Source organism: Microtus pennsylvanicus, chromosome 5, assembly GCF_037038515.1.
Source record: "Microtus pennsylvanicus isolate mMicPen1 chromosome 5, mMicPen1.hap1, whole genome shotgun sequence".
NCBI classification, from domain to species: domain Eukaryota; kingdom Metazoa; phylum Chordata; class Mammalia; order Rodentia; family Cricetidae; genus Microtus; species Microtus pennsylvanicus.
In genome coordinates, this window is record NC_134583.1 from 119,635,209 (window position 1) to 119,658,481 (window position 23,273).

At 46.6% G+C, this 23,273-nt stretch overlaps 2 protein-coding genes across 6 annotated transcripts in view; both read right to left on the minus strand.

Annotated features, from left to right (window-relative positions):
- Positions 1 to 62: 62 nt before the first annotated feature.
- Opalin (oligodendrocytic myelin paranodal and inner loop protein) lies at positions 63 to 15,368 on the minus strand. Of its 5 annotated transcripts, none has more exons than XM_075974077.1 (6): positions 15,099 to 15,368; positions 10,887 to 10,922; positions 7,818 to 7,853; positions 5,835 to 5,954; positions 3,608 to 3,664; positions 63 to 2,532 (listed from the first exon to the last, which is right to left on the minus strand). In XM_075974077.1, the coding sequence occupies exons 1-6, from the start codon at positions 15,171 to 15,173 to the stop codon at positions 2,356 to 2,358; spliced, it is 501 nt and encodes a 166-aa protein (XP_075830192.1). In that variant the 5' UTR covers positions 15,174 to 15,368; the 3' UTR covers positions 63 to 2,355. The 5 variants fall into 5 exon arrangements, with proteins under 5 accessions (XP_075830192.1, XP_075830194.1, XP_075830190.1 ...); XM_075974079.1 differs by having other exon boundaries at positions 7,770 to 7,853; positions 10,857 to 10,922; positions 15,099 to 15,337; XM_075974075.1 differs by having other exon boundaries at positions 7,770 to 7,853; positions 15,099 to 15,288.
- Positions 15,369 to 16,799: 1,431 nt separating this feature from the next.
- Positions 16,800 to 23,273, minus strand: part of Tll2 (tolloid like 2) — a 113,848-nt gene continuing 107,374 nt past the window's right edge. Inside the window, exons 20-21 of the mRNA XM_075975090.1 lie at positions 21,987 to 22,237; positions 16,800 to 19,968 (exon numbers count right to left, since the gene is read on the minus strand). Coding sequence (XP_075831205.1) covers positions 19,834 to 19,968; positions 21,987 to 22,237 — 386 coding nt within the window. The 3' untranslated portion in view covers positions 16,800 to 19,833. The remainder of the gene's footprint in view (positions 19,969 to 21,986; positions 22,238 to 23,273) is intronic.

The window sequence follows — 23,273 nt, forward strand, 5'->3', positions numbered from 1 at the left end:
ATAAGAAAGGAAAAGGAGGAGTTGCACTCTTCACGGAGGGGAAAAGAACCACGGGTGCCTCATGGGTTCGTCAAACGGCCGTTTATTTTTCACCAGATTACAAAATAAGTGTTTGCACCAAAAGAAATGCTGACTCTCAAAATTTTAGTGAAAATAACTTGAAATAAAGATTCTAAGCAATTGATTGTAAGTAGAATTAAAATATCTGAAACCTTACTTTACCAATTACAAAGCTCACTGATAAGTGTATTTCTTTCAGGCTTCTTTGATGCTCTCTGGGTCATTTTTATCAGCACAGGATTGAGGCTCTAGGTGGCCAACATTATGGGCTGGAGCTGACACCCATCTATGTCAAAGCTATAAGGCCTAGTCTGATCAGGTTCTCAGGGAGTCCAAGGTCCTTCTCCACCACGCAAGAAAAGAGAATGCTTGGCATCCCTGGGCATGGCTGCTTGGGCGGTCCACGTGAGCTTATCTAAGGAGCTGGGCCCACGAAAGACATTTTTTTTTTTTTTAATTTTAGAGGGACTTTGAAAGGCAGTTGTGAGTGGGTGGTGGCCATTGTGTTTATAGAACTATTCCCCATTCAAGAAATAGGATCATTTCTGAACATCCAGAGGCCCCATATGAGAAAAGTTGGCTCCCTAAGATATCAGGGTGGCTCATGGGGACTGGGATTGCTCCCAGAGATGCTCTGAGACCTCATCTCTCCCACTGTGGAGCATGGCCTGTCCGAGGCAGTGGCTATGCATCAGGAGGAGCTGTGACCAGACCACCTGGAAGCCGTCTGGGGAAGTAAAGGCAAAGGTCTGGCCCAAGCTGGTAAAGTTGCCACTAGATTTCCCTTGAATGGCAGGTGTAGATATACAAACCCATCCCTTTGTTCCTGTGTTCATCTTTGGTCCTCTTTATCTCTCCTTTCACAAGCATCTTTTCTTTATGATACTTCAAAACAAAATTCATCATTGCAAAGCCACTAAACCATGAATACCAACTTTACATTAGTTACTTCTCATTATTAGGATTAGATGCCTTATAAAAGCAACTTAAGGATGGAAAGGTTTGTTTTGGCTCACGGTTTGAAGGTACACAGTCCGCCACAGCTGGGAAGGCAAGGTGGCAGGAGCATGTGGCAGCTGATCACACATTTTATCTGTAGCCGGGAAGCAGAGGGGGATGAACTTTGTGTGTTCAACTTGAAATCTCTTTTATTCAGTCCAGAAGCCCAAGCCCAGGGAACGGTGCTTCTCACATTCACACAGATCTTCTTGTTCTGTTAACCCTTTCTAGAGGTGTGTTTCCATGGAGACTCTTAAGTGTCCCCAGTGAAGATTAACCATCAAAGACATCAGCATCCTGGAGATTAATGTGTAATGTGTAGTGCAGGTCTCTGTCCTGGGAATTTGAGAGTTGGTTGACATACGAGGGCAAATGATGTTCAGAGTTCAGAGTGCAGACTTCTAGTGAAACTGGAGTGACTTTTAGATGTACTTCCTTCTTGACTTTGTGACTATGGGTGACAAATTCTGCAGAGCGGTCGCTTGACTTGATCAGACCGATGGGATAGGAAGAGGTGGGAAGAGTGGGGTGAGGAGGGAAAATGAATGTTTCTAGTGTCTGCTTGGTGGAAAATGCTTTCTTCCTTCCTTTTGTAATTTTTCCGATGCCTGAATAAAACACAGACCATTCTCCCCTCTTTTATAAGACCCAAAGCAGGCTTGGGGAATGTAGGTGACTTTGTCCAAATTCTCACAGCTGCGGGGGTGGGGGGGAGGTCTGACTCAGAAGCCCATGTTCTCTTCTCTGCTGTGTGACACGACCTAGCCACATGCTTCCCTGTGTTGGCCATGTGCGGCTCCATGTGAGTTTTGCCCTGAGATATTCAGAGAAAGAAATGGCTTCTTTCACATGTCTTCCATAAATTTCACTCATGTCCTAACTTGTGCCAAGCTGACCTTGGCCAATGCACCCGGAAAAATCCAACTCCCATCGCTTCATTTCCTTTTTTTAAGATAAGAGATGGAGCGGTCAGAGGTGAAGGCAGGACACTCAGAAGCCAGGTCCATTTCCCAAAAACAGACTTCTCTGGATTAAGAAACAGGATGAAGGGGACTCATCTGATGCACAGCAAGTTACCTGGGTTGTACTGATGATTAAAACGGCAAGGCCCGAAGTTGACTGAACCTTTTTGCAGCACCCCTAATGAGGAAAAGCAACCCAGGTACACTACAGACCTATAAATGAAATTTATGTGCAATGAGAGGCGGCTGGTCCTCACCGGCACAGTTCCTAAGCACAGACTCCTGGGGTTTCAGCCCTGTTCCAGTTCCGGGTCAGCTCCCTGATGAAACCACATCATTCTAGGCTCAGTCTGGGCACAAGCCACCACAGTCCTCTCCTTCTCTCTATTTCTTCAGGACGACGGTAAGTGTCAGGCAAGGGCTCCTCACTTCCAGAGACTGTCTTCACATATATGTGGCCTTCCTGGGCACCTCGTGGGTCCATCTCATGTGTGGGTGATCGCCTAGGATTCTTAAGAACATAAACAGGTATTTTAAAGACTATAGTAGAGACTTCAGCTTCTGGCCAAGATGGACTCAAACAACCATATTGACCCTTCCAATGGAAACATCCAAAAATCAGACCAAACATTTGAAACAATGGTTGTTAAGATACAGGAATCGGGAGAATAAAGACATTGGCGCTCGAGGGGCAGGAAATGAATAGCGTCTACAGTCACCCGAGCATACTGCCTTCAAGGGTTATTTGTGTGTGTGTGTGTGTGTGTGTGTGTGTGTGTATGCCTTCAAGGGTTATTTGTGTGTGTGTGTGTGTGTGTGTGTGTATGCCTTCAAGGGTTATTTGTGTGTGTGTGTGTGTGTGTGTGTGAGTGCGCGCGCGCACGCACTACACAACTTTCTCTAATCATTTTTAACAGAGGGTCTCGATCCTTTAACTTTTAATCAAGTCTTTATATTCATAAAGTGTGGTTCTGGAGATTTTTATAAAATTGGGTATTGTTTTTCTAGTCAAACTGACTCTTGTAACTAAAGCTGTTTAGGTCATTTACATCTAATGTGATCATTGATATAGTTGGATTCAAACCTACTATCCTGTATTTCTTTTTCATTTTTTTCTACATGCTCATTTAAAAAAAGATTCATTTATTTACTATGCATAGTGTTCTATATTGAACACACACAAACACACACAAGTGAGTTACCTTTTTAAAAACCCTCTTTACCTATTAACGTGGCCATACATCTGTTTCTTTTGTTCATTAAATAATTATATTGATTTTCTTTTTTGCTCTTCTTATTTTAATTTTCAGTGCTGGGCCTAGAACCCAGTGACTTCCACGTGCTAGGTCAGTATTTTATTACATAGCTACAGTCCACCCCCTGATTTTCTAAGGTTAAAGTCAACTTTGAATTTCCATCTGGTCAGTAAGGACACACGATTCACCTCCTTTGTGCTTTCACAGTTTAGTCTCCTCTTTTCCAAGGGCCCCACATGGCACCTTTGTGCAGTCTAAGCTTAAAAATCCTTAGCTTGCTACAAGTCAGTCTGTCAGTCACGTGGGGGGATTAGAATAAAAGGTTCTTACCTCGGAGACTTTGGGATTGTCGTAGAGTTCTGAAATTTCGCATGGTCTCTCACTTTCCTAAAATGGTAAGTAAGTAAGTAAGTAAGTAAATAAATAAATAAATAAATAAATAACTAGTTAAGGCCCATAGCAGTAACCATTCAGATCACTGTGTTTTAAACTACAGTGTGCATTAGAACTGCCGGAGGTTTTCAGACAAAGCAAACACGCAGAGAAGAGCCAGCCAACCTCGAGCTTCATAAGCAGACTATTCAAACACAGCCCGGGGCCGGCGTTGTGAAGAAGGGAGCAGGAGGAGAGGTGAAACAGGATGGCCATGAGTGGATCACCGGGTTCTCTGCAGGCTGCTTTCCACATAACGTCTGTCTAAAATTACAGTAACCCCTGTGCATGTGCAATGCTTTCGGTTACTAGTAGCCAACTGGGATCTCAAGATGTTAATGGGAATTCCAGGAGCCAAACGTTTTAAGCTTCCGTTTTGAACAGGTTGACAAGACCTCGAGTCCGCTGCTTCGTCCCATCCTCTTGCTCAGTGCATCCATGCTGTGTATGATGTCAGGCCTGTGATGGTTGACAGAGCGGTCAAGAGACTTCGTCCACAGTCATTGCTCCATTTTAAGTCGTTCCATTTTATTATTAACTAAGAATGTTAATTCTTCAGTGTGATTAACTTATTGTTAGCCTATTTTTGTACATAGTGTCCTATAGTACACAGTGTTCAGCACGGTATCAAGTGCCTACTACATGTTCTTGAAATGTATCCCTTGTGAATGATGTTCAAGGGGGACTGTGTACATAATAAAAAGATGTGTTGGGTTGGGAGTACAGCTCAGCGGTGGAGTCCCTGCCTAGCATATGGGAAAGGTCCTGACTTGATCCCGACCACCATAAACAATCAAACACCCCCACCAATGTTTTTAGAACAATTCAGCTGTTCTATCACCAGAAATTCTTTCATTTGTTTGTTTTGTTTGGGGTTTGGTTGTCTGCCTGCATGTATGTCTGTGTAGCACATGCATTTTAGATCCCTTGAGACTGAAGTTGCCAGTTGTCATGCTACCATGTGGGTGCTGGAAACTGAATCCCGGTCCTCTGGAAAAGCCATCTCTCCAGTCCCAGAAATTCCTGATTTAATTAACCTAGTGATTAATGTATTTTAGCCTTCTATATCATTTTAAAGAGCACCAAAAGTTAAGAAACTATTGCCTAAATAAATAATGCCACCATCACCCGTAGTACTTCTTGGTGTATATGCAGTTTACAGCTTGCCAGTCCGTCTCTACACGTTACCGTGGTATGTACTACCTGTTATCTCATGCGTCCTTACAACTGTTCCCCCCTCTTAAAACAGGCAGTGTTTATGTGCTAGGTTTTATTATTGTTGTTTGTGGTGCTGGAGTTGGATCTCATAACCTCGCACATACTAGGTGTGTGCACTGTATCATGAGATACACCCTAGCCTGAGAGGATAATTTCATGACACGTGTTACAGAGTTGAACATAGAAAATGTGGAGTCACCTGTCCATAAGTCATACAGCTCAGAGGCAGGATTAGAACCCAGGATTTCTATCGTTCTATTTTGATATCTACCAGTATGAAAACAACCAGATTGTTCATAAGTGGAGAGTGAACTTAGAACCCAGAGGCTGCCTTCACAGTACATCATGCTGTGAAACCTTGTTGGATATGGATCTAGGTGACCATGCATGGTCCCCAGAGCAAATATGGCACAAGTATGGTGTGTCAGGGGTCCATGCACATTCTCTTGTACGTCATGCCTGTCTAGACACAGGAACAGGCAAGCAATATAGTCTTAAGGTACCCCTTCCACAGACACGTCAGCACTTTTTGTCTCTTAATTTCCCTCACATTCTTACCATATCCGATGATGAAGCTAGTGCCCTCCCTTTCCTTCCTCGGTGTAGATAACACTCCACTGTATAGACATATGTTGGCATGGCATCAGTCAGCTCCCCCCATTCCTATTTTCTGCCACCCCAAATGTCATCTTACCACCAGAGACTTGTTCAAGTGACCAGAGAGGTATGTGTAAATCAGCCCTGCCTGAATCTGCCTACAAAGGACATTTCAGGTCAAAAACATGTACTACCTTGTCCTTAGAAATAACATGGGTTCTGGGTTCTGACATGCTTAGCCCAGACAGAAGTCGGTTCACTGAGATACTGATTCAAGCACCACAGTCACACCCAAAGAAGCAGTGATCACCTCAAAGGGCTCATCGACATTTCTTCTTCGATGAATCAAGGTAAACAGCAAGGCCACCAGCAGGGCTGTGGCCAGCAGAGACGGGATTCCGGCTGCTAGTCCAATAGAGGGACCACAGTCCTGGCACAGGAACAAAAAACAGAGTCAGGGAAGCCCAGATTCTCCAAGAGTAAAAGATGCATTCAGTGATTAAAAATAAACAAACGACAACAACAAAATGCATGGGCCCTGGATGCATTGGAGAAATGAAATATTTCAAAAGGTATTTGTAATTTATATGACTGGTGAATTGCTTTCCTAGGATCTAATTTATATAGTTTGAATCTGTTTGGAATAGTAATTACCTACTAAAAAAATGGACAACTGATTTAAGCAGGAGTCCCAGGGAGCAACGACAAACATCCTTGCAGAAGAAGCAAAGCTAAGGAACAGGTCAGAGACACAGTTAGATGCCACATTCTCCTTCAGGCTGAAAAAGTCTCTTCTATTTTTTGTACTGTGCACAGCGGTTAATGTAGAGACTCCCAACTTGTGAAAGCTCAGAGAACAAGCGTCTGTGGAGCGCTCAGTTGTGAATAGAATTTCTGTAGTTTGCCTACTTCCTTAAGGCTTAAGGACTGTTTCAGAAGATTAGGGAGGAAAGGAAACCAAGGAAGACTAGGGCAAAACTGTCCTCCGCTCATGACAGGAGCATCCCACTCATGAACTCATGGTAGCTGTGGATGTCTGCACATGACCAAGCCAGTCAACAGTCTAGCCTGGGTAGGGCAGGGGCGTGTGAGCTTCCACAGCTGGCTGAGGAGATACCTACAGTTGACAGCTTTCGGGAGAAGGTGAGCCAGTTTTCTTTAGAGGTTTGGTCCCTGGTACATTGTCCATGCTCTGGTCAATGGCCCCAAAACAATGTGTACAAGGGCAACACAAATTGGATTCAACAGATTATTTAAAATAAAAAAAGATGGTTTTTTTCTACTTTCATGGTAGATTAAAGGGAATTTGAGGAGAGCTGGAGTTAAGAGCAGGAGGTAAATACAATTGAAATACATTGTGTGTGTGCATGCAATTCTAAAAAAAATTATTGTGTTAAAAAGAATAACATATATAGAGAGAAACAAGAACTCGGTGCTGTTGGTATATCCCATGCCATCTGATATGGTTTGGAAAACATATTTGTGTTAAATGCATTAAGCAGTTTTTAAATGTTCACTTTGATCTGAATGGTAACAGTCATGTTTGTAGCACCACAAGGTTTTGGGTTGCAGATTTTTTTTCTGGAAATACTAAAGACAATACATAAATATGCAAAAAATATAACACAGAGTTCCATAGTAGAGGTGATCTTATGAAAGAGTGGAAACCCATACCACAAATAGACTGAAGGCTGTTTGCAGAATGACATTTCACACATGTCACTGATGTTCACATCAAGACCTAGAATGCTCCACAGTGCACACACGTGACCATTATCCTGAAGCCTATCACTTAGATAGGTTTTATCTGGTTTCCAATGTAAGATGCAAACACAGGTATGGACTCTTTTATGCCTGGCCACTCTTCTCCACGCTCTGTGAATTTGCCTGTGTATAAAATGTGTTTTAATGTTTATTTATTTTATTTTATGTGTGTGTGTGCACCTCATGCATACAGGAGTCTGCAGAGGTCAGAAGAAGGCGTCAGATCCTCAAGAACTGGGTTACAGGCAGCTGTGGGCTATTGTGTTGGCGCTGGGAACTGAACAGAGGTCTTATGTAAGCACTCTTAACTGCTGAGCCATCTGTCTGGCCACAGGGCCTGTGGTTTTACAGTCCCTCTCTTGCTTTTGAGCAGGGGTGGTTATAGGAATAATTATCGAGCCCAGTTCTGGGCTTGGTGACAGTTCACATGTCAAACTTGAATCCTCAAAATAAATGCAAGAGATGGGGAGAGCATTTGTACCCACACAGATGACAGGGCCAAGGCTTGGTCACTGAAGTGGACACTTACGTCGGCTTTGGCGCTCGGGGCAACTGGAGAGGGAGTCTGTGTGAAAAGAGAGTATGTGACGTAAGAAAGCACTATCAGTAGAGCGAACACCATGCAAAACATCCTGACAACGGTGTAGTCACTGTTCCCTAAATGATTAACGACAGCAGCTACAGAGCCCGTGTGAGTGCTTCCTAAGTAAGAATCAGAGCGAAGTTAGGCTATGAGGAATACAAAGTCCAAAAGTCAGCTGATGTCTACACTCTCTACCTGGAAAATCTGCCATAACATGGTCTCTATCTCCTGTCCCTAGCCTCATGCTGGGGCCAGCACACTTCAGCCCTCTTTTCCCACTAGGAGAAATAACAAGCATTGCAATAAGAGTTAGGAAGCTTCCTAGGGAAGCCATGCCTGATTTCAAACAGACAGTAACATCTGTGGTTCATCCTCAGGTCTGGGATGAGCCCACACTGAACCACACTTTTTGGTTCACATCTCCACTTGAGGAAGGAGGGGTGCTGCACATCACTCCTGTCTGAGGTAGTTCAAGTGCATCTCTGGGAACAAAGCTTCATGTAAGCAACTGCGTACACTGTGTCATGTGGTGTTATCCTGGGCCCTGGGGGCTCAGTGTGCACGGGATTCCTAGCACCACAAACAGGGATAAAAATGATCGCAGGCTAGGGGCTTACACTGCCTGCAACGGGGTACCCCTTCCTCTACCCAGAAGCTGCAGGGCCTCATCTCATCTCATCATCTAAAATAAGGCTAGCAGTGACTGGGGCAGGAGGTGGCTCAGTGGCTAAGTTTTAGAACCAGAGATCAAATCCCCAGAACGCATGTAAGCGCCTGGTGGGAGCCATGATCTTCCTGTCATTTCAGGTTTGGAAGGCAGGGATGGAATTCCTAAAGCCGTAGCTGTGCCAGTGAGCTCTGGGTTTGGCTGAGAGATCCTACATCAGTGAATAAGGTGGAAGAGTCACGAAGGGTGACTCCCAGCATCAACCGTGAGCCCTCATATGCACATACATGTGCAAGTACACACAGACATGCATACACATGTATGCACACCACATATACATGCATGGAGGTGGAAAAAGAAAAATAAGTAAAATCGGGATGGCAACAGCTAGTTCTGGGGGCGTTAGGGACCACATGAGCACCACAATCATGACCTTGTGTTCACAGCCCTGGTCAGGTCTGTTTTTATTTAACCCTCTCAGCGATCTTGATGGCCACAATAGTGTCTCCAGCCTTTCTATAGTTAGCATCTCTGGGAAAGGTAAAACAGACCTCAGAGAACTGAGACAACTCAGAACCAAGTTTCCACGGATGAATCTAACCTGAGCTTGTACATTGGAATTTCAGGACAGACCTCTTTCCTAGTGAGCTCCCATCAGGGACGTTGACAGTGCTGACTGTTGCTCCTTAGAAGGCTGTTTTCACACAAACACAACCCACACCCTCATATCACTGGGGTCCTGCAGCTGTGTAAAGTATTGTCTTTCTGAGGATGACGGGAAGAGTTGACCCTTGGTTCAGCTAAGGTATTCTGTCTTCAAAGTATAAAAATTTACTCAGGCTGGTTAGAGTCAAAAATAAAAACATATCAGGTGTAGTGGGTATGTGCCTTTAATCTCAGCTAGCACTTGGAAGACGGAGACAGAGGGAACTGGAGTTCAAGGCTATTCTGGACTATGGACAAGAGCTGGTTTCTAAATAATATTTTGTAAGGCAGTTAACAGCCAGGGTACAGAGGTACCTAGTGGAACTTGGTATGTATGTGTGTGTGTGTGCGCGTGTGTGTGTGTGTGAGAGAGAGAGAGACAGACAGACAGACAGAGACAGACAGAGAGAGACAAAGGAGAGAGACAGAGAGAGAGACTTCTCTAGAGCCTAGAGGTAGGAAAGGGAGCTTGGGTGAGGCTTCCCTCTCCCCATCTCTCCTCATGAGCACCTGCTAATTGCACAGCTGATGCTTGTGGAGCGTCCATTGTGTGCTAGGCTGTCCTAGCCCTTTTCCCACATTATCTGACTCACACCTCACAGCACCTAGTGAAGCAGGACCAACACGGCCCCTGTTTTACAGGTGAGAAGAACAAGGCACAGGGAAGGGAAGTGACTTGTGTAAGGTAACGCAGCTTTAGGTTATAGGTTGTAGCAAAGACCTCACCCACTGAACATGTTCATTCTTGATTGGCCCAGTCACTCTCTTCCCAGACTCCGCACTTAGGAAGTCATCTCAAATACAGATGCAGCCAGACATAGTGGCACATACACTAGGGAGGTGGAGTGGGGGCATCGCAGGTTCAAGGCCAATCAGAGCTACATTGGGAGCCCTTGTCTCAAAAAGGAAACTATAGACTAGTCTTATCTATAATGATGTTCATCACAGAGCTGCTCCTGTCTGGAACTCATTACATAAAACAAGCCACATGAAGAAGTATTGCGTGACTATCCTCAGTGGTGGTTATAAAGATTGATGGAAAATATTTATGGTACTTATGGTACTTATGGTACATATAATTATGTAGAGTAAGAACACACAGTGGGAAGAGCAAATCAGACAGCAGGGGGCGCTGTCCTGGTGTTTTCTGTTGGTGGGAATTTAGGAATTTTATTTTCTTTCTCAAAATGTTTATTTATACATTTTTAAGATAAAAAGATTGTTCTCAGGGCTGGAGAGACAGCTTAGTGGGTAGAGGAACCTGCTGCAAAGCTTCATGGCCTGAGTTCAATCCCTGAGACCACCTGGTGGAAGTAGAGAACTGGCTCGCTCCAGCAAGTGGCCCCCTATACACGCTACGGCACATGTATGCCCATACTACACACACACACACACACACACACACACACACACACACACACACACACACACACACACACACCACGGGGGTGGGGGGCGTTAATTTAAATTCAAACAAACGTTGCTCTCAGCACCACTCGATACAGACTGTGCATTTAATCCCAATATTCAGGGCACGTGGGACAGAGTTCAGGAGACACCCCCCCACTTCCCACCCCCGTCCTGGAGTTCTACCTTGACCCTCCCCGACTTGCCTGGAGATAGTGATCTGACCCTCTGCTTACCGTATTCGCTGGCAGCGTGAAGTTCAGCGAAAAGCTCTGCAAGAGAGAAAGAAACAGTAAAACTCCCAGTAACGGTTAGCAACCTCCCGAACCTCTGCCTCAAAGCCTTAGGAACCCCCCCCCCCCCCGCAAAGGTAAACTGAACCCAGAGATGGGCTCCGCCACCGCCTCTCAGTTCCCAGTGTCAGCCTAAGAACATAGTCAATACAGAATCCTTTAGTGGAGACCTGTGCCAACCTGTGCCAAAGGCAGCGGGCTTTCCTTTTCCCTCTCCCGCTCCCCAGCCAGGGCTGGACTGGGAGGCCTATCAAAATGCTGGAAACTGTTTTTTTTCCCAGAATGCCTTTCAAAGGGAGAACTGAGAATTTAGAAGTCTTAGTAATATTTTCAGCTTAAAGCGAATCTTTCCCTCAAAGGGTATATGAGGCAACCCCTGACTGTTAACCACCTTCTCAGGAGAGTTAACCAGAGAGGGAGAGAGGGAGAGAGAAGGCTGCTGAGGGTTTTTCATCAAGTCTGAGCTGAGGCCCTGGCCATGGATTGAGCCAGTCGGGGTAGCAGGGAGCTGGACCAGGGACTCTCTCCCTGGAACTCCCGCTGCACCTGGCTTATCCCTCCCTGTTGCCGGTAATCAACATATAAACGTTTTACCCCATGCATACCAAATTTCCTGCACACACCTCTTATCAGGGTAAGGTCCTGCCACGGCCTCTGGCGGCTCCTTTCTGCTCCCTCACCCCTGCCCACCGTTCCCCAGTGTGGGCTGATTGGCACGTCTTTCCGGGCTGCTCTACCAAGTCCTTTCCCTGTTGATGGGAGCAATCTGTAGCCCCTGCTATGGCTTAGCCAGGGGCCTTCCCTGGTCCTGGTTCTTCTCTCTACCTTCCAGACTTACATCCATCCTTATTCCTGGTTCCTGGCTGGACCCTCCTCTAGTCCTGTCTCCTGATATCCCAATTCCTCCTGCCCCCAGCTCTTGATCTCGCCTACAGTCCCCCAAGACTGGGTCTGTCCCTCAACCAGCCACACATTTGCTAAAGTTTAACATGAAGTGTTTTCTGACAGTAGACACCCTGGGGTGGGAGCAGAGCGATGGCTCAGCAGACAGAAGCACTTGCCACACAGGCCTGACGACCTGAGTTCCATCCCTGGGGCCCACATAAACCTCCACAAGGTTGTTCTCTGACCCACGCATACCTGCCATGGCATGAGCACACCTCCTTCCCAAAAATAGAAATAATAATAAAAAAATAAAGTTTTCCAAAGAATGGGAATATATTGGGCCTCAAGTGCCTCCGGGGTCATTTTATACCCAGGACTTCATTGTCAGGGATGGAAGAGTGCGTCCCAGGGACTCATGGGAAGTCATGGCATGCACCGGTCAGCACAGTTGGTGTTCTTGCTTGAAACAGGTGGCCTATCCTGGTCCTGGGACCAGATTCAGGCCAAGGCTGGATCCAGACCAGAAAGCCCAAGGCGGGGTTCAGATTACACAGCCCTACATGTGCAAACTCAAGAAAACCAGATCATCTGGGGGCTGGAGGTCACGTGGGCTAAAGAATGGGGAAAGCCTTGGAGAATATAAAGTGTTTTAAGAGCCTGTAACCTATATACTACCCTGACTCCACCATAAAGGTACGTCCTTTAGAGACAGCCCCTCACACGTCACAACAGTGACTTTACCCACTGCTCTGCCACATCTCCCAAGCCTGTGTTAAGCCAGCTATCACCAGAACCGCGTCCACTGGTGACATTTCCCTACCACCCCCCCTCAGGGCTTTCCAGCAACCCCTCAGTTTCTGCAGCTGAGTCAGTACCCCTCTTCTGAGCCACTAAAGCCGGGGTGGCATCTGGGACTCTCAGATCAAGGTCTCCTTGTCCAAGGTCTCCAAGCACTGCCTTTGATGCTGACACTACCCGAGGCTATAGGTGCCCCAAGGGCACTCTCTGATTGCTATGGTGTGTGCAGCTGCACAGACTTAGCTCATCAGTGATGATGTCAGGGGGCCACAGACAAAGCTTCCTTTGGGAGAGATGGAAGAAGAGGGCTGCAAGCAACAAGTGGGCCTTTTGCATGCATTGTTTATCAACATTCAGATGACGAAGATTTTGGCCAATTTCAGAAAGACTTTCATATTTTGTGGAAACACAGTGCCATGCTGTCATGGAGAGAAAAGGAGGGTACGGTGCCCCCTAGAGATGCAGCTGGGTGGGGTGAAGCAATCCTGGGCTCTGAGCCACACGATCTAGGTTTGGGTACAGGCTTTGCCACTTTGAAGTTGTATGGTCTTAGAGAAGATAAAGTTTCTAGTCTCCATAGTCACATGCCCCTTTATCCTGCCAGGCTCAGTTTTTCCATTCTGGAAATGGGATAGTGTGGCTTGTCCTCCCCACTTCCCAGGAAAAGCCCAAGGGATGCATTGTCTGTGGCAGCTCCTTCCAACCTGCTGATGTTCCTGGTGGGATGTATTTGTCAGTGTCAAGCAGCCACAGCCAAAGGAACTGAACTGCGGACCTGTGTCTCAGCCATAGAATGTTTCTGAAGGCCCTGGCCCCTTCTGAGGCTGAGTATCCCTCGTGGGTTTAATGCCATGGCGGGGGGGGGGGGGGGATGACAAGACAGTCACTGCCATTAACTCTGCTATGATGACTTCCCATAACTCTGCAGCCCAGGTGTGGAAACCTAGACCAAGGTGCACTTCCTTCTGGAGGTCAGTGGTGAATATTCACAGGGTCCCCTAACTCCTGCGACTTCCCATCACTTCTCTTTAAATCCTAGTGAGATCTGCAATAGTTGTGCGTGATATGCCTCCTTTAGCATAAAGTCCTCCAACCCCTCAAGGTTGAGGCAAACCTCAGGATCTCCTCCATAAGGGCTGGACAGTAGTCAACCAGGAATATCACGTGCGTACACATGTACACACACACACACACACACATTGAATATCTTTCATGTGTGTACACAGGTACACACACACATTGAATATCTATCATATGTGTACACAGGTACACACACACACACACTGAATATCTACCTAGCATAACAGCGCCACCGTTCCCTTAGTCACTCGTCCATTGGTGGTCACCTGGGTATTTTCAGAAGAGTTCACAAGTTTTAGTGGCCCTGAGCCAGAGAAGTTCCCGTACACAAAGCACTTCAGTAAGCCCTTCAATAGCTGATCTTGGTTCAGAACGACTGCAAAAGTATCGTATTAATGGAAGAGTTGATCTCTGATCTCAACTCAACCCATCTGAGACACCCTGCTGAAACAAATCTAATTTCCAGCAATGAGGTCCTAAATAAGCACAGCTTGGCAAGAGTTTGACTTCTATTTCTTTCTGTTTTTCCTCCTAAAATAAGTAAAATAACAATAATTAGGGATTATAAACTAATGTTTATAACCAAAGCCATCTTAACTTTTAAGTTGTACATAATATTTATTATATGTTATATACTTTTAAGTTATATATTAAATTCAAGGCCATTTTCATATGAATATGTAATATACTTTAAGCATGCCCCTGCCACCCTACTATCTTCCCCTTTCACCACCCTCAGACAGTTTCTCTTCTCCTTTCAAGTCAATATGTGTGTGTGCCCATAACATTTATGATCATTTATTTGTTTGTATATACACTCATATATATGTCTGTGTATAACATTTATGATCATAAAATCACTCATACATCTGTGTGTATATACACACAGTATATATATATATATATATATATATATATATATATATGTATGTATACTCATCTATAAAGTCTAGGACTTGCACACATTAAAAAAAGAAACCCTAGAAGCCTCCTGATTTCCTTCCTGGTTGAGCAAACTTCCCCTGGCCAAGTCACACCAAATATGCACCACACATCAGCAAGAAAGATGAGAGCTTCTGGTCCACGCTGCTGAGAAAGCAGCAGGCGGAAGACTGAACAAGTAAAGACGAGACTGCTGATCCAAACCCAAGGCTTCCACCAGGAAACAGAGACCCCCCCTGCATCTTGGTTATGTGGAAGGCTGAACAAGAAAACCTTCACATCAGGTAAAAGTTGAGATCAGCACCTATATGATGACATTTTCCATTAGCATTTTGTACCTAGGGAAAAAAATTGAAAACCAAGCTCCAGAACTTTGTACAAAGGTACAGTTATAGGTATTGAACCAAGAGACCAGCCGTCAAGCTGAGAAAGACGCTGGCTCCTACTCACCATCTCTACCAGGCTCCCTTGGCAAGCTTCTCTGTCACTGGCACTGTGGGCCAGTGTCTCCCATTTGTAGGACATCAGCTGGGAATGCTGCAGAGGCAGGGCTAGAGATAGTCCCAGGAAAGCCCTTGCCACGCCATGTATGGTCAGGGGAGTAGCCAAGCCCTCTGCTGTGGCGCTTCTGTCTCCTGCACACTGCACGTGGCTCGAGCCTCCCTTCTCTTTGTCTTTATTTTCTGTCCGTTTAACTACGCAGCAAAGAAGTCACAAGCTGGTGTGAGAGTTTGGCACTCTGGCAGCTGGCAGTTTATTAGAAACAATGGGTGACAGGACTGGAGAGACAGCGACAGGGCTGAGAGACGGCTCAGTAGTTGAGATCATGCACCGCTCTTGCAGAGGTCTGGAGCTCAGTTCCTAGCATTCCCTTTAGACAGCTCCCAACTGCTGTAACTACGGCTCCAGGGAATCCTACATCTTCTTCTGACCTCTGTGGACACAGACACACCATACACGTTTGCACTCTCTCTCTCTTTCTCTCTCTCTCTCTCTCTCTCTCTCTCTCTCTCTCTCTCTCTCTCACACACACACACACACACACACACACACACACACACACACAGAGAGAGAGAGAGAGAGAGAGAGAGAGAGAGAGAGAGAGAGAGAGAGAGCTAGACATTGCATGGGCAACATGACATCGGAATCAGCACAAGGCATGGCTGCATGAAAGGTGCTGAGGTGCTGAGGACTCTGTGTGAGACAGGGCTGTGGCTACCACAGTGGACAACACACCCAGCAGTCCACGGCCACCCTCCAGCTTTCTGTCCTTGCATCTTGAGAACTAGTCTCTCAGGGCTGAGGCTGCTTTCAATAGCTTATGATTTCAGTCGTGAGTCTGCCTCTTAAAACAGTAGGGCTGGAAGGACAGCTCAGTCAGTAGCGCACCTGCCAAACACTGAAGGGACGGGGGAGGCAGGATGTCCCTACATCCCTGGAACGCACTGGCCAGTCAGCCTAGCTGAACTGATTAACCCCAGATTCAGTTAAGAGACCCCCCCTCAAAAACTATGGTGCGGAGAGATAGAGGTGGCCAATACCATAGCAACATTAATCTCTAACCTCCATGCATGCACATACAAACAAGCACACACGCACAACATACATACAGACACACACATACACACACACACACACGAACATGCACTACAAATATACAAGCACACAAAACAGTAAGTTGCTAACAAAAAGAATTACAATAATCTAATCACTTCATCAAAGCCACTGAGAGAGGACAATAGAGTCAGGTTTGGCTCACCCCCTGATATAACCACACAGCGGCCAGGGTTTGGCTCTCCCCCTGATATCACATGAGGGTCAGGGTTTCATTTCGTAGTGGACTTGTTCTAATTTTTCCAAATGTTCTCCAAACTGTCAGTAACGGAGACTAGAGAGGTGGCTCAACGGTTAAGAGCATTTGCTGCTCTTGACAAGGACCTGGGTTCAGTGCCCATTACCTACATGGTGGTTCATCTATCTCTGTAATTCCGGTTCTAGGGAATCATATGTCTTCTGACCTCTGAGGATATCAGGCACATACATAGTACACATAAATACATACATGTAGGCAAACACTCAAACACAGAATAAAAATAAATATATTTTTTAAAAGGCCAATGTTATCTGAACCAGTAACACAAACTCAGAACACAGAGGCAAATCCACATTTTTTAATGAAACCATCATTTTTAGACATGGATTACCATCTCCCCATGTTCTTGCCAACTGACTTTTACACGAAATGTAAAGTTACTCAAAATAAAAAAATACACTTATATGTATGGATAACACTTAAAAAAACCTTTTTAGATTTTCGGGGTTACTGATCAGAAGTTTGATCACAATCCTCAAAGCAAACTTCAAAAACATCCATGGATGCTAAAGGACCCTCTCTTCCCAAACTCCATAAGCAATACCAAGAACTCCAAAGAGCTGCAAAGGGGCCAAACTGATGGCTCGCTCTTACATGAATTTGCTGGTTAACTGTGTTTAGAGAATTATCTAAACAGGCTGAGTAACTTATGAGTACCATGACTGTGTAGTGGGGACCTCTGAGAGAGAAACTTTAGAGAAAATAGTGACCCAATGCAAAGCCTCATTTCAGCTGTTCGGAGTCTTCCACCCTAAGGTGCAGGTTCTAGCTTCTGCTAATTCAGAGTACACTGGAATTAGTGCCAGAGACCCAAGTTCCAAATACTTCCTTAGGTCATTCATTGGGTCTTGGAGCTCCAGGACACCCACGGGCTTGGTCCCAGACAAAAGGGACGGCAAAATAAAGGGTTATCCTTGAGCCCCTTTATCCATGCATACCCAGGGACGTTTTCAGCAAGGCCACTGAGCAATCAGAAGGGCCAAAGTGGGGATACCTGGGTCCTTCTGCAGAGTGAACCATTCTTGGAAGCCGGCCTATGGTTCTTTACAGGACCTGTGTCATGTGTGGATTGCTGTGGGTGTCAACTTCCAGAGAAAGGGCCCCCAACAGCCCTTGTTGAATCAGAGACTGTCTTCTGGGAATCTGTCACTCACAGGCCTACATCAGGGCTTCCACGAGAGCCGCATTGTTCCAAGATGGCCTCTGCTGGAGCTGTGTGCTTGTGAAGTCACTCACACTAAAAGAATTATCAGCGTGTCACCAAGGCGACAAACTCTATCTCTCCCCGACTCCCATTTTCCATGGAGTTTGTCAATCTCATTTGGACTTCTAAAGGTTAAAAATACAGAATTTTTATCTCTGTGGAATGAGGTTGGTGACAGACACCTTGTGCCTCCTGATTTCTGTTCCACCCTTGAGAGACAAAACGAGACAAAAATAAAACCTAAACACACCAGAGAAGTGGAATCTACCACAGCGGGCTGATGGGTCCGGAGCAATGGGATAAGCTGTCTCTTTTGCGATGGGATAAAACTCTCCCTGGGTGGGTGTGCCAGCAATCAAGTCGTGAGGAGGAGGCCGGGCCTCAGTCCAGGGTCAAGAGGAGCTGGAAGAGCTCTCGGTTTGAAGGGAGAGGGTAACGTGTGGGGCCAGCACCGGATTTGATGACAAGTCACAGCCAGTGCCTCGGCACTGTCATGCTGCCCTGATTAAGGCTTGGATAGCTGATCCTTACATACATAGATACATATATACAGACATATATTATTAATAATAATAATACTTTGATTTTTTTTCAGGTTTAAGAACAAAATACTCCCAAGCAGTTTTTTTCCCCTGTCTTTGTTTCATTCTAGTTTTTGCTCCCAGCAATCTTTCGATCGGGTATCAGATTGTAATAGTGCGACCTCTTTAAGACAGAGAAACCTTCAGCTTTCACAAACACTTCCTTTAAAATGGTGGCCCATAGTAAAGGGATTCGTGTGCTCAGGAGCTACGCCGTCTCTAACGGAATCACTCTCCTGTGCCGCCCTGTGTACACCACCAACCCAACAGGACTTGCGGTTGTGTAAACAATAGTTTAAAAGTATTCCAACATAAATGCTCTCATAAAGCTAACATACCACAGCTCTTAGCTCATAATGCCCAGAGATGCCTTAATGAAATGCCATTCAAAACTACCTCACTATTTCAACTATACCTTGAGGTGCTAAAATTATGTAAACATCACCCTCTACACTTCTCTAGAACAAGTGCTGGAGTGTTGAGAATCCCGCGCGCAGGTTGATGGCCGCATCCTGCTCAATTGCAGCAAAGTTGCCAGTGCACTCTTTAACATGTCTGGTGACATGAAGTGCGCCACAGGCTGACTTGTTCCAAAAGATGGCGACACTTACGTAACTTGGAATTACTAGTTTTCACCTAACAAGACCTAGATTGTTCCTGAGATGACTTGGCAAGTCTTGCGGATGCTGTTTGAGTTGGCTGTCCAAGGGTCGAGGCTCACTAGAGCAGATACCTCCACAGTTGGGGGGGGTGCTTGGGAGCCAGTGGGAACCCCAGCACAGGTGGCATCCTCTGAGCCTCTGAGCGCCATCTCAGCAACCTGGGGTGCTCACAGCGAGCGTTCTCCTGGGAGTGGCCACGGATTCTCTCTCGTGAATGGAGATTAATAATAGGAGCACCCTAGAGGAGGCAAGTACGGCCAGTGGCAGGAAAAGACTTGAGGTCTTCCAACTCCATGATGCTGGTTCCCAGGCTAAGCCTCCTCTCTCTCTCTCTCTGCACTGGGATGCCTCTTTAACTTCTGTGTCCGCAGTCTCATGTTTCCTGATTGGCTTGACTCTGGAAGGGCTAAGTAAAATCTTTCAGCCACTCCTGGAACAATTTAGCCACTGCCACGTTTTTATCCTCGATGCCCAGTGCAGACAGGAGGCAGCCACGTCAGCAGAATAGGCTCATGTTGCCTGTCACCTAGGGAAGCCAGTCCAGAGTTGAGGAAGGGGTAGCCCAGGCTGGCCTTTTGCCCCATGGGAGCAAGGGTTGGAGAACGAGTATGAAGAAGCACGGCTGGCTTGGTCGCTAACTTCAAATTTTAGCCTCCTTAGAAGCTGCAGTTCCTAACACTGCAGCTGGAACCAACAGGACACTGGTTCTCTTCCTGGAGGCCAAAGGCAGGTACTTTCACCCAGATATCTAGTTTCAAGGATGTAGTTTGAGTTTTTGTTGTTGAGAAAAATACTGTACACTGGGGGCTACTCATTCACAGGTGTTTAAAGCATCCTTAGGCTCTGTCTTCCCAGGACCCTGACGCTATTTCCTCATGTGCAGGGCATCCTGGAACTTGGTGCTGGTGTATTGGGCGTGAAAGCCTTTCTTGTTGATGGTGTCGTCTGAGTGGAACCGGATCATCAGAGAATCCCCTGCAGAGTAGATTTCCTCTAATGGCTGAGGACAAAGAAGAGGAAAGCTAGATTAGGCCAGTCTGTTATTGTTGGGAAGGAGAGGAGGGTGTACTGAGATGGTGCCCAAGGGTGGCCATGGCTGCCAGGAGGTCACCAGAAGCTCTGGTGGGCATTTAAGCAGGCTCCTTGTCTGTGGAGGCCCCAAAATGTGACCCTATTCCACCTTGTCTCCAGGCCAGAGAGTTTCAGCTTGCTCAAAGTTGTTGACAACAACTGTGGCTACGCCCCCTGACCTAGTGTGTGGTTACTTGGTGTTTTGGACATTAAGATGGCCCATAGAGGTACATCCTTTCCACCCTGGCCAAAGTCAGAGAATTCAAGCATATTTCTGCTTCTTCTTATGTATTAGAAGGCTTGACTTAGGGAGTAGCTGCCTTCAGGATACTTGGTCTAGGGCAGGTTCATTGCCTAAACAAGAGAATGCTTTTCTCGAGAATTAATGGCTTAATGTCTCAAGTATTGAATCAAGCAACTGTTCTAGTTGTCTTTTGTCTTCTCCCCGGCCTCCTCCCTGTTGTATTGGGGTATAAAAGTGTATAGAAAATTAAACACAGGTGGACTCAGAACTCGGCATGTAGCATGCACTGAGCTGTCCTCCGGAACTATCCTATGTCTCTGTGTTTCTTTCTTATTTCTTATTCCTTCTCTTCCTCCTACTTTTCTAATCCTCACGTCCCTACCCTGGAACGTAGGTGCCTGCCACAGCTAGGATTGCGACCGTAGTTACCCCAAAAAGGTGGCTCCCAATCTAGGGCAGCCCAACGACACTTGTCAAAGGAAGATTCCTTGAGCCCTGCTTTACAAAGCTGAGCCGAGACATGTAGCACATACAGCATCTATGTGCTACCAGGGCACAGGCAGGCCTGACACTGTGCTACCCTCATCTGGATCTCATCTAATGCCAACTTCACAAGTGTGTAATAAGGCAGGCACTGACTCAAGTTTACGTGTAAGGATGCTACGTCACACAGGTCACCAGGATCCACACTCGGGCGTTTCTGACTGTGAAGCTTGCTCTGTGATTTTTAATGCTGTGATGTATCTGCCAGGAAACCTGGAACGGAAACCATTGCTCAGGTCTACATTCTGTCACGGCCAACAAGTGGGTGGAGCTGCTGTGCTTGTCAAGAGACTTGTGCCAGGTCATCTGGAATGGCGTTAGAGCCAGATGCCAAGGCCACTGCCTGCCCAGATCTTAGGGATGCCAGAGGGAACTTCCTGCTATTAAGATCTCCAAGGGGCTCCTCTCCATGGACTCCTTGGTTCCAGAAATTTTATCAAAGGCAGTGCATCAGGAGGTCTCATCCGGTTGTTCTTTCTTTTGGGGAGGACAAGGAAAGGCAGAAGGATAACGATTCAGAGACAGGAATACCAGGCTGAATATCTGTTTTGCACCAGGAGCAGTGGTAATTCCAAGATGATTTGCGTAAGGCCAGGCAAAGAAGAGTGGGTGATCAGCAGAGACAAGGGCTGAAGCCCAGGACAGACAGTGTGTCATGTGGCGTCGCTGGAGGATGGCTAGGACATTGTACTCACTTGTTCCTATACACCCAGTGAGCACAGACTACATGTCTACCGTGAGTCGGGTGCCAGCCATATAGTGAGACCAGGAAAGTGGGTAATAAAGAGAAAAGTAATGACCTTGAATATAAACATTGTGTTTATACCAGGAATAATTTGTAATCTTCATAGACACTTGGTTTTGCTTATGATAAGAATTTCATATATATATATATACACACACACACACACACACACACACACAATGAATTAATAAAGCCCAAGGGCCAAATAAAAATGAGGGAGAGGACTCAAAACCAGAGGCGATGTGAAAAAGGCTAGTCTTCTTCGTATGATGTCCCTGGCTGCCTCCCCAGCTGTCTCTGGGGATTCTCCTTTCCACTCTGCCACAGAAAAACGGACTTGTGGCTGTGGCTCACAGTGGCGGGATTCCAGCTAGGCATGCCGTCAGGAGGTAGCCTGGGCATCCCTCAGACTCACCCCTGAGCCGCAGAAGCGGCCAAGCCTGGGCGCCGAGCTGTCGTAACCATCATAGGCCTCCATGTAGTCATAACCACAGTCTGCCTCCTCCTCGACTTCAAAGGTCCGGAATACCAGCTCCACTCCATAGCCGTCCTCGGCCACTATCACCCAGTCACAGCGGGCCTGGCTGGGGTAGTTGTTGTCCCCAAACTGGGCATGAGAATAGAGCTCTTTGGTCTGCACTTCAGCCTTCAGCCTGCCCCCGCACTCTGCAGTAGAGACAGCAAAGAGACACTCTTTCCCTGGGCGCCCAGAGCCTGAGCGTCAGCCCACCACTTCCAGCCAGCTCTCCTGAAGTCATTGCAGGACTCACAGGAGAGGGAGAGGTTACATCAGCAACCTCACCACCCTACTGCCGAAGCAGTGGTACAGAAGGCAGGACTCCCTGGGGCATCCAAACGGGCCCAAGAACGCTGCTGAAAAAGGCTAGCTGTTGCCCTCTCTCCACCAAGGGGAGAAAGGAGCAGGAGGGTGGGTGGCTAGCCTGACTGATTTGACTACTCCAGTAGAGGGCGGTAAAAGCACATCAAAACTGCAGCTGAGCCAAACAACACAAAAACCTGTTTCTACTGGAAGGGTTTGGGGGGGTGGTGCAGTGGAGGGGTGGGAGTGGGGATGCAGAGAAATTTCTGGAGTGGATTGTGAATTATTTTGTTCTTAACATCCCAGCTGGAGTCGTTCACCTGGGTTGGCCCGGCCCTGTCCAACTCTGAGTCCTTACTCCAGCTACCGTCTCTTTATGTCTGACCCGCCTTTCAACTCATGAGACACACAAGAAGCACAGAGAGGGCAGGGTGCCTCCTTCCCCACCTGCTGCACCACCCCCACCCACCACCCCAGTGACGTTAGGCACTTGTCTTGCAGTACCCTCCTGCCCATTCTCCCATTTGCTTTCTGGGCTGGGGTGACTCTATATCCTTGTGGTTCTCAAACCCTGCCCCATCCCCTGAGGTGTCCCCATGTTCTGCAAGCCCTGCTGTAAATAGTCCCTGCAGATATTTCCCAAGTATGCTCCAACTTCCCACTGAGACCCTAACCCACCCACCCCGGGCACCTATGTTCTATTTTGCTTTATTCTATGTGTAGGGATGTTTTGTCTTTCTGTATTTATGTGTACCATGTGCTTATAGTGTCTGTGAACACCAGAAGACATCAGATTCCCTGAAACCGGAGTTACAGACAGTTGTGAGCCACCATGTGGGTGCTGGGAATCGAACCCAGGTCCTCTGTAAGAGCAGCCGGTGC

What these genes read in the sequence shown, in the direction of transcription:
- Opalin (XM_075974079.1), bottom strand. Translation starts at nt 15,173, where the DNA reads ATGTCCTACAAATGGGAGACACTGGCCCACAGTGCCAGTGACAGAGAA. An exon ending in GGTCAGATCACTATCTCCAG is followed by an intron (nt 7,854 to 10,856) that starts GCAAGTCGGGGA and finishes CTTTTCACACAG; the next exon opens with ACTCCCTCTCCAGTTGCCCC. An exon ending in ATGTCGATGAGCCCTTTGAG is followed by an intron (nt 3,665 to 5,834) that starts GTGATCACTGCT and finishes TTACCATTTTAG; the next exon opens with GAAAGTGAGAGACCATGCGA.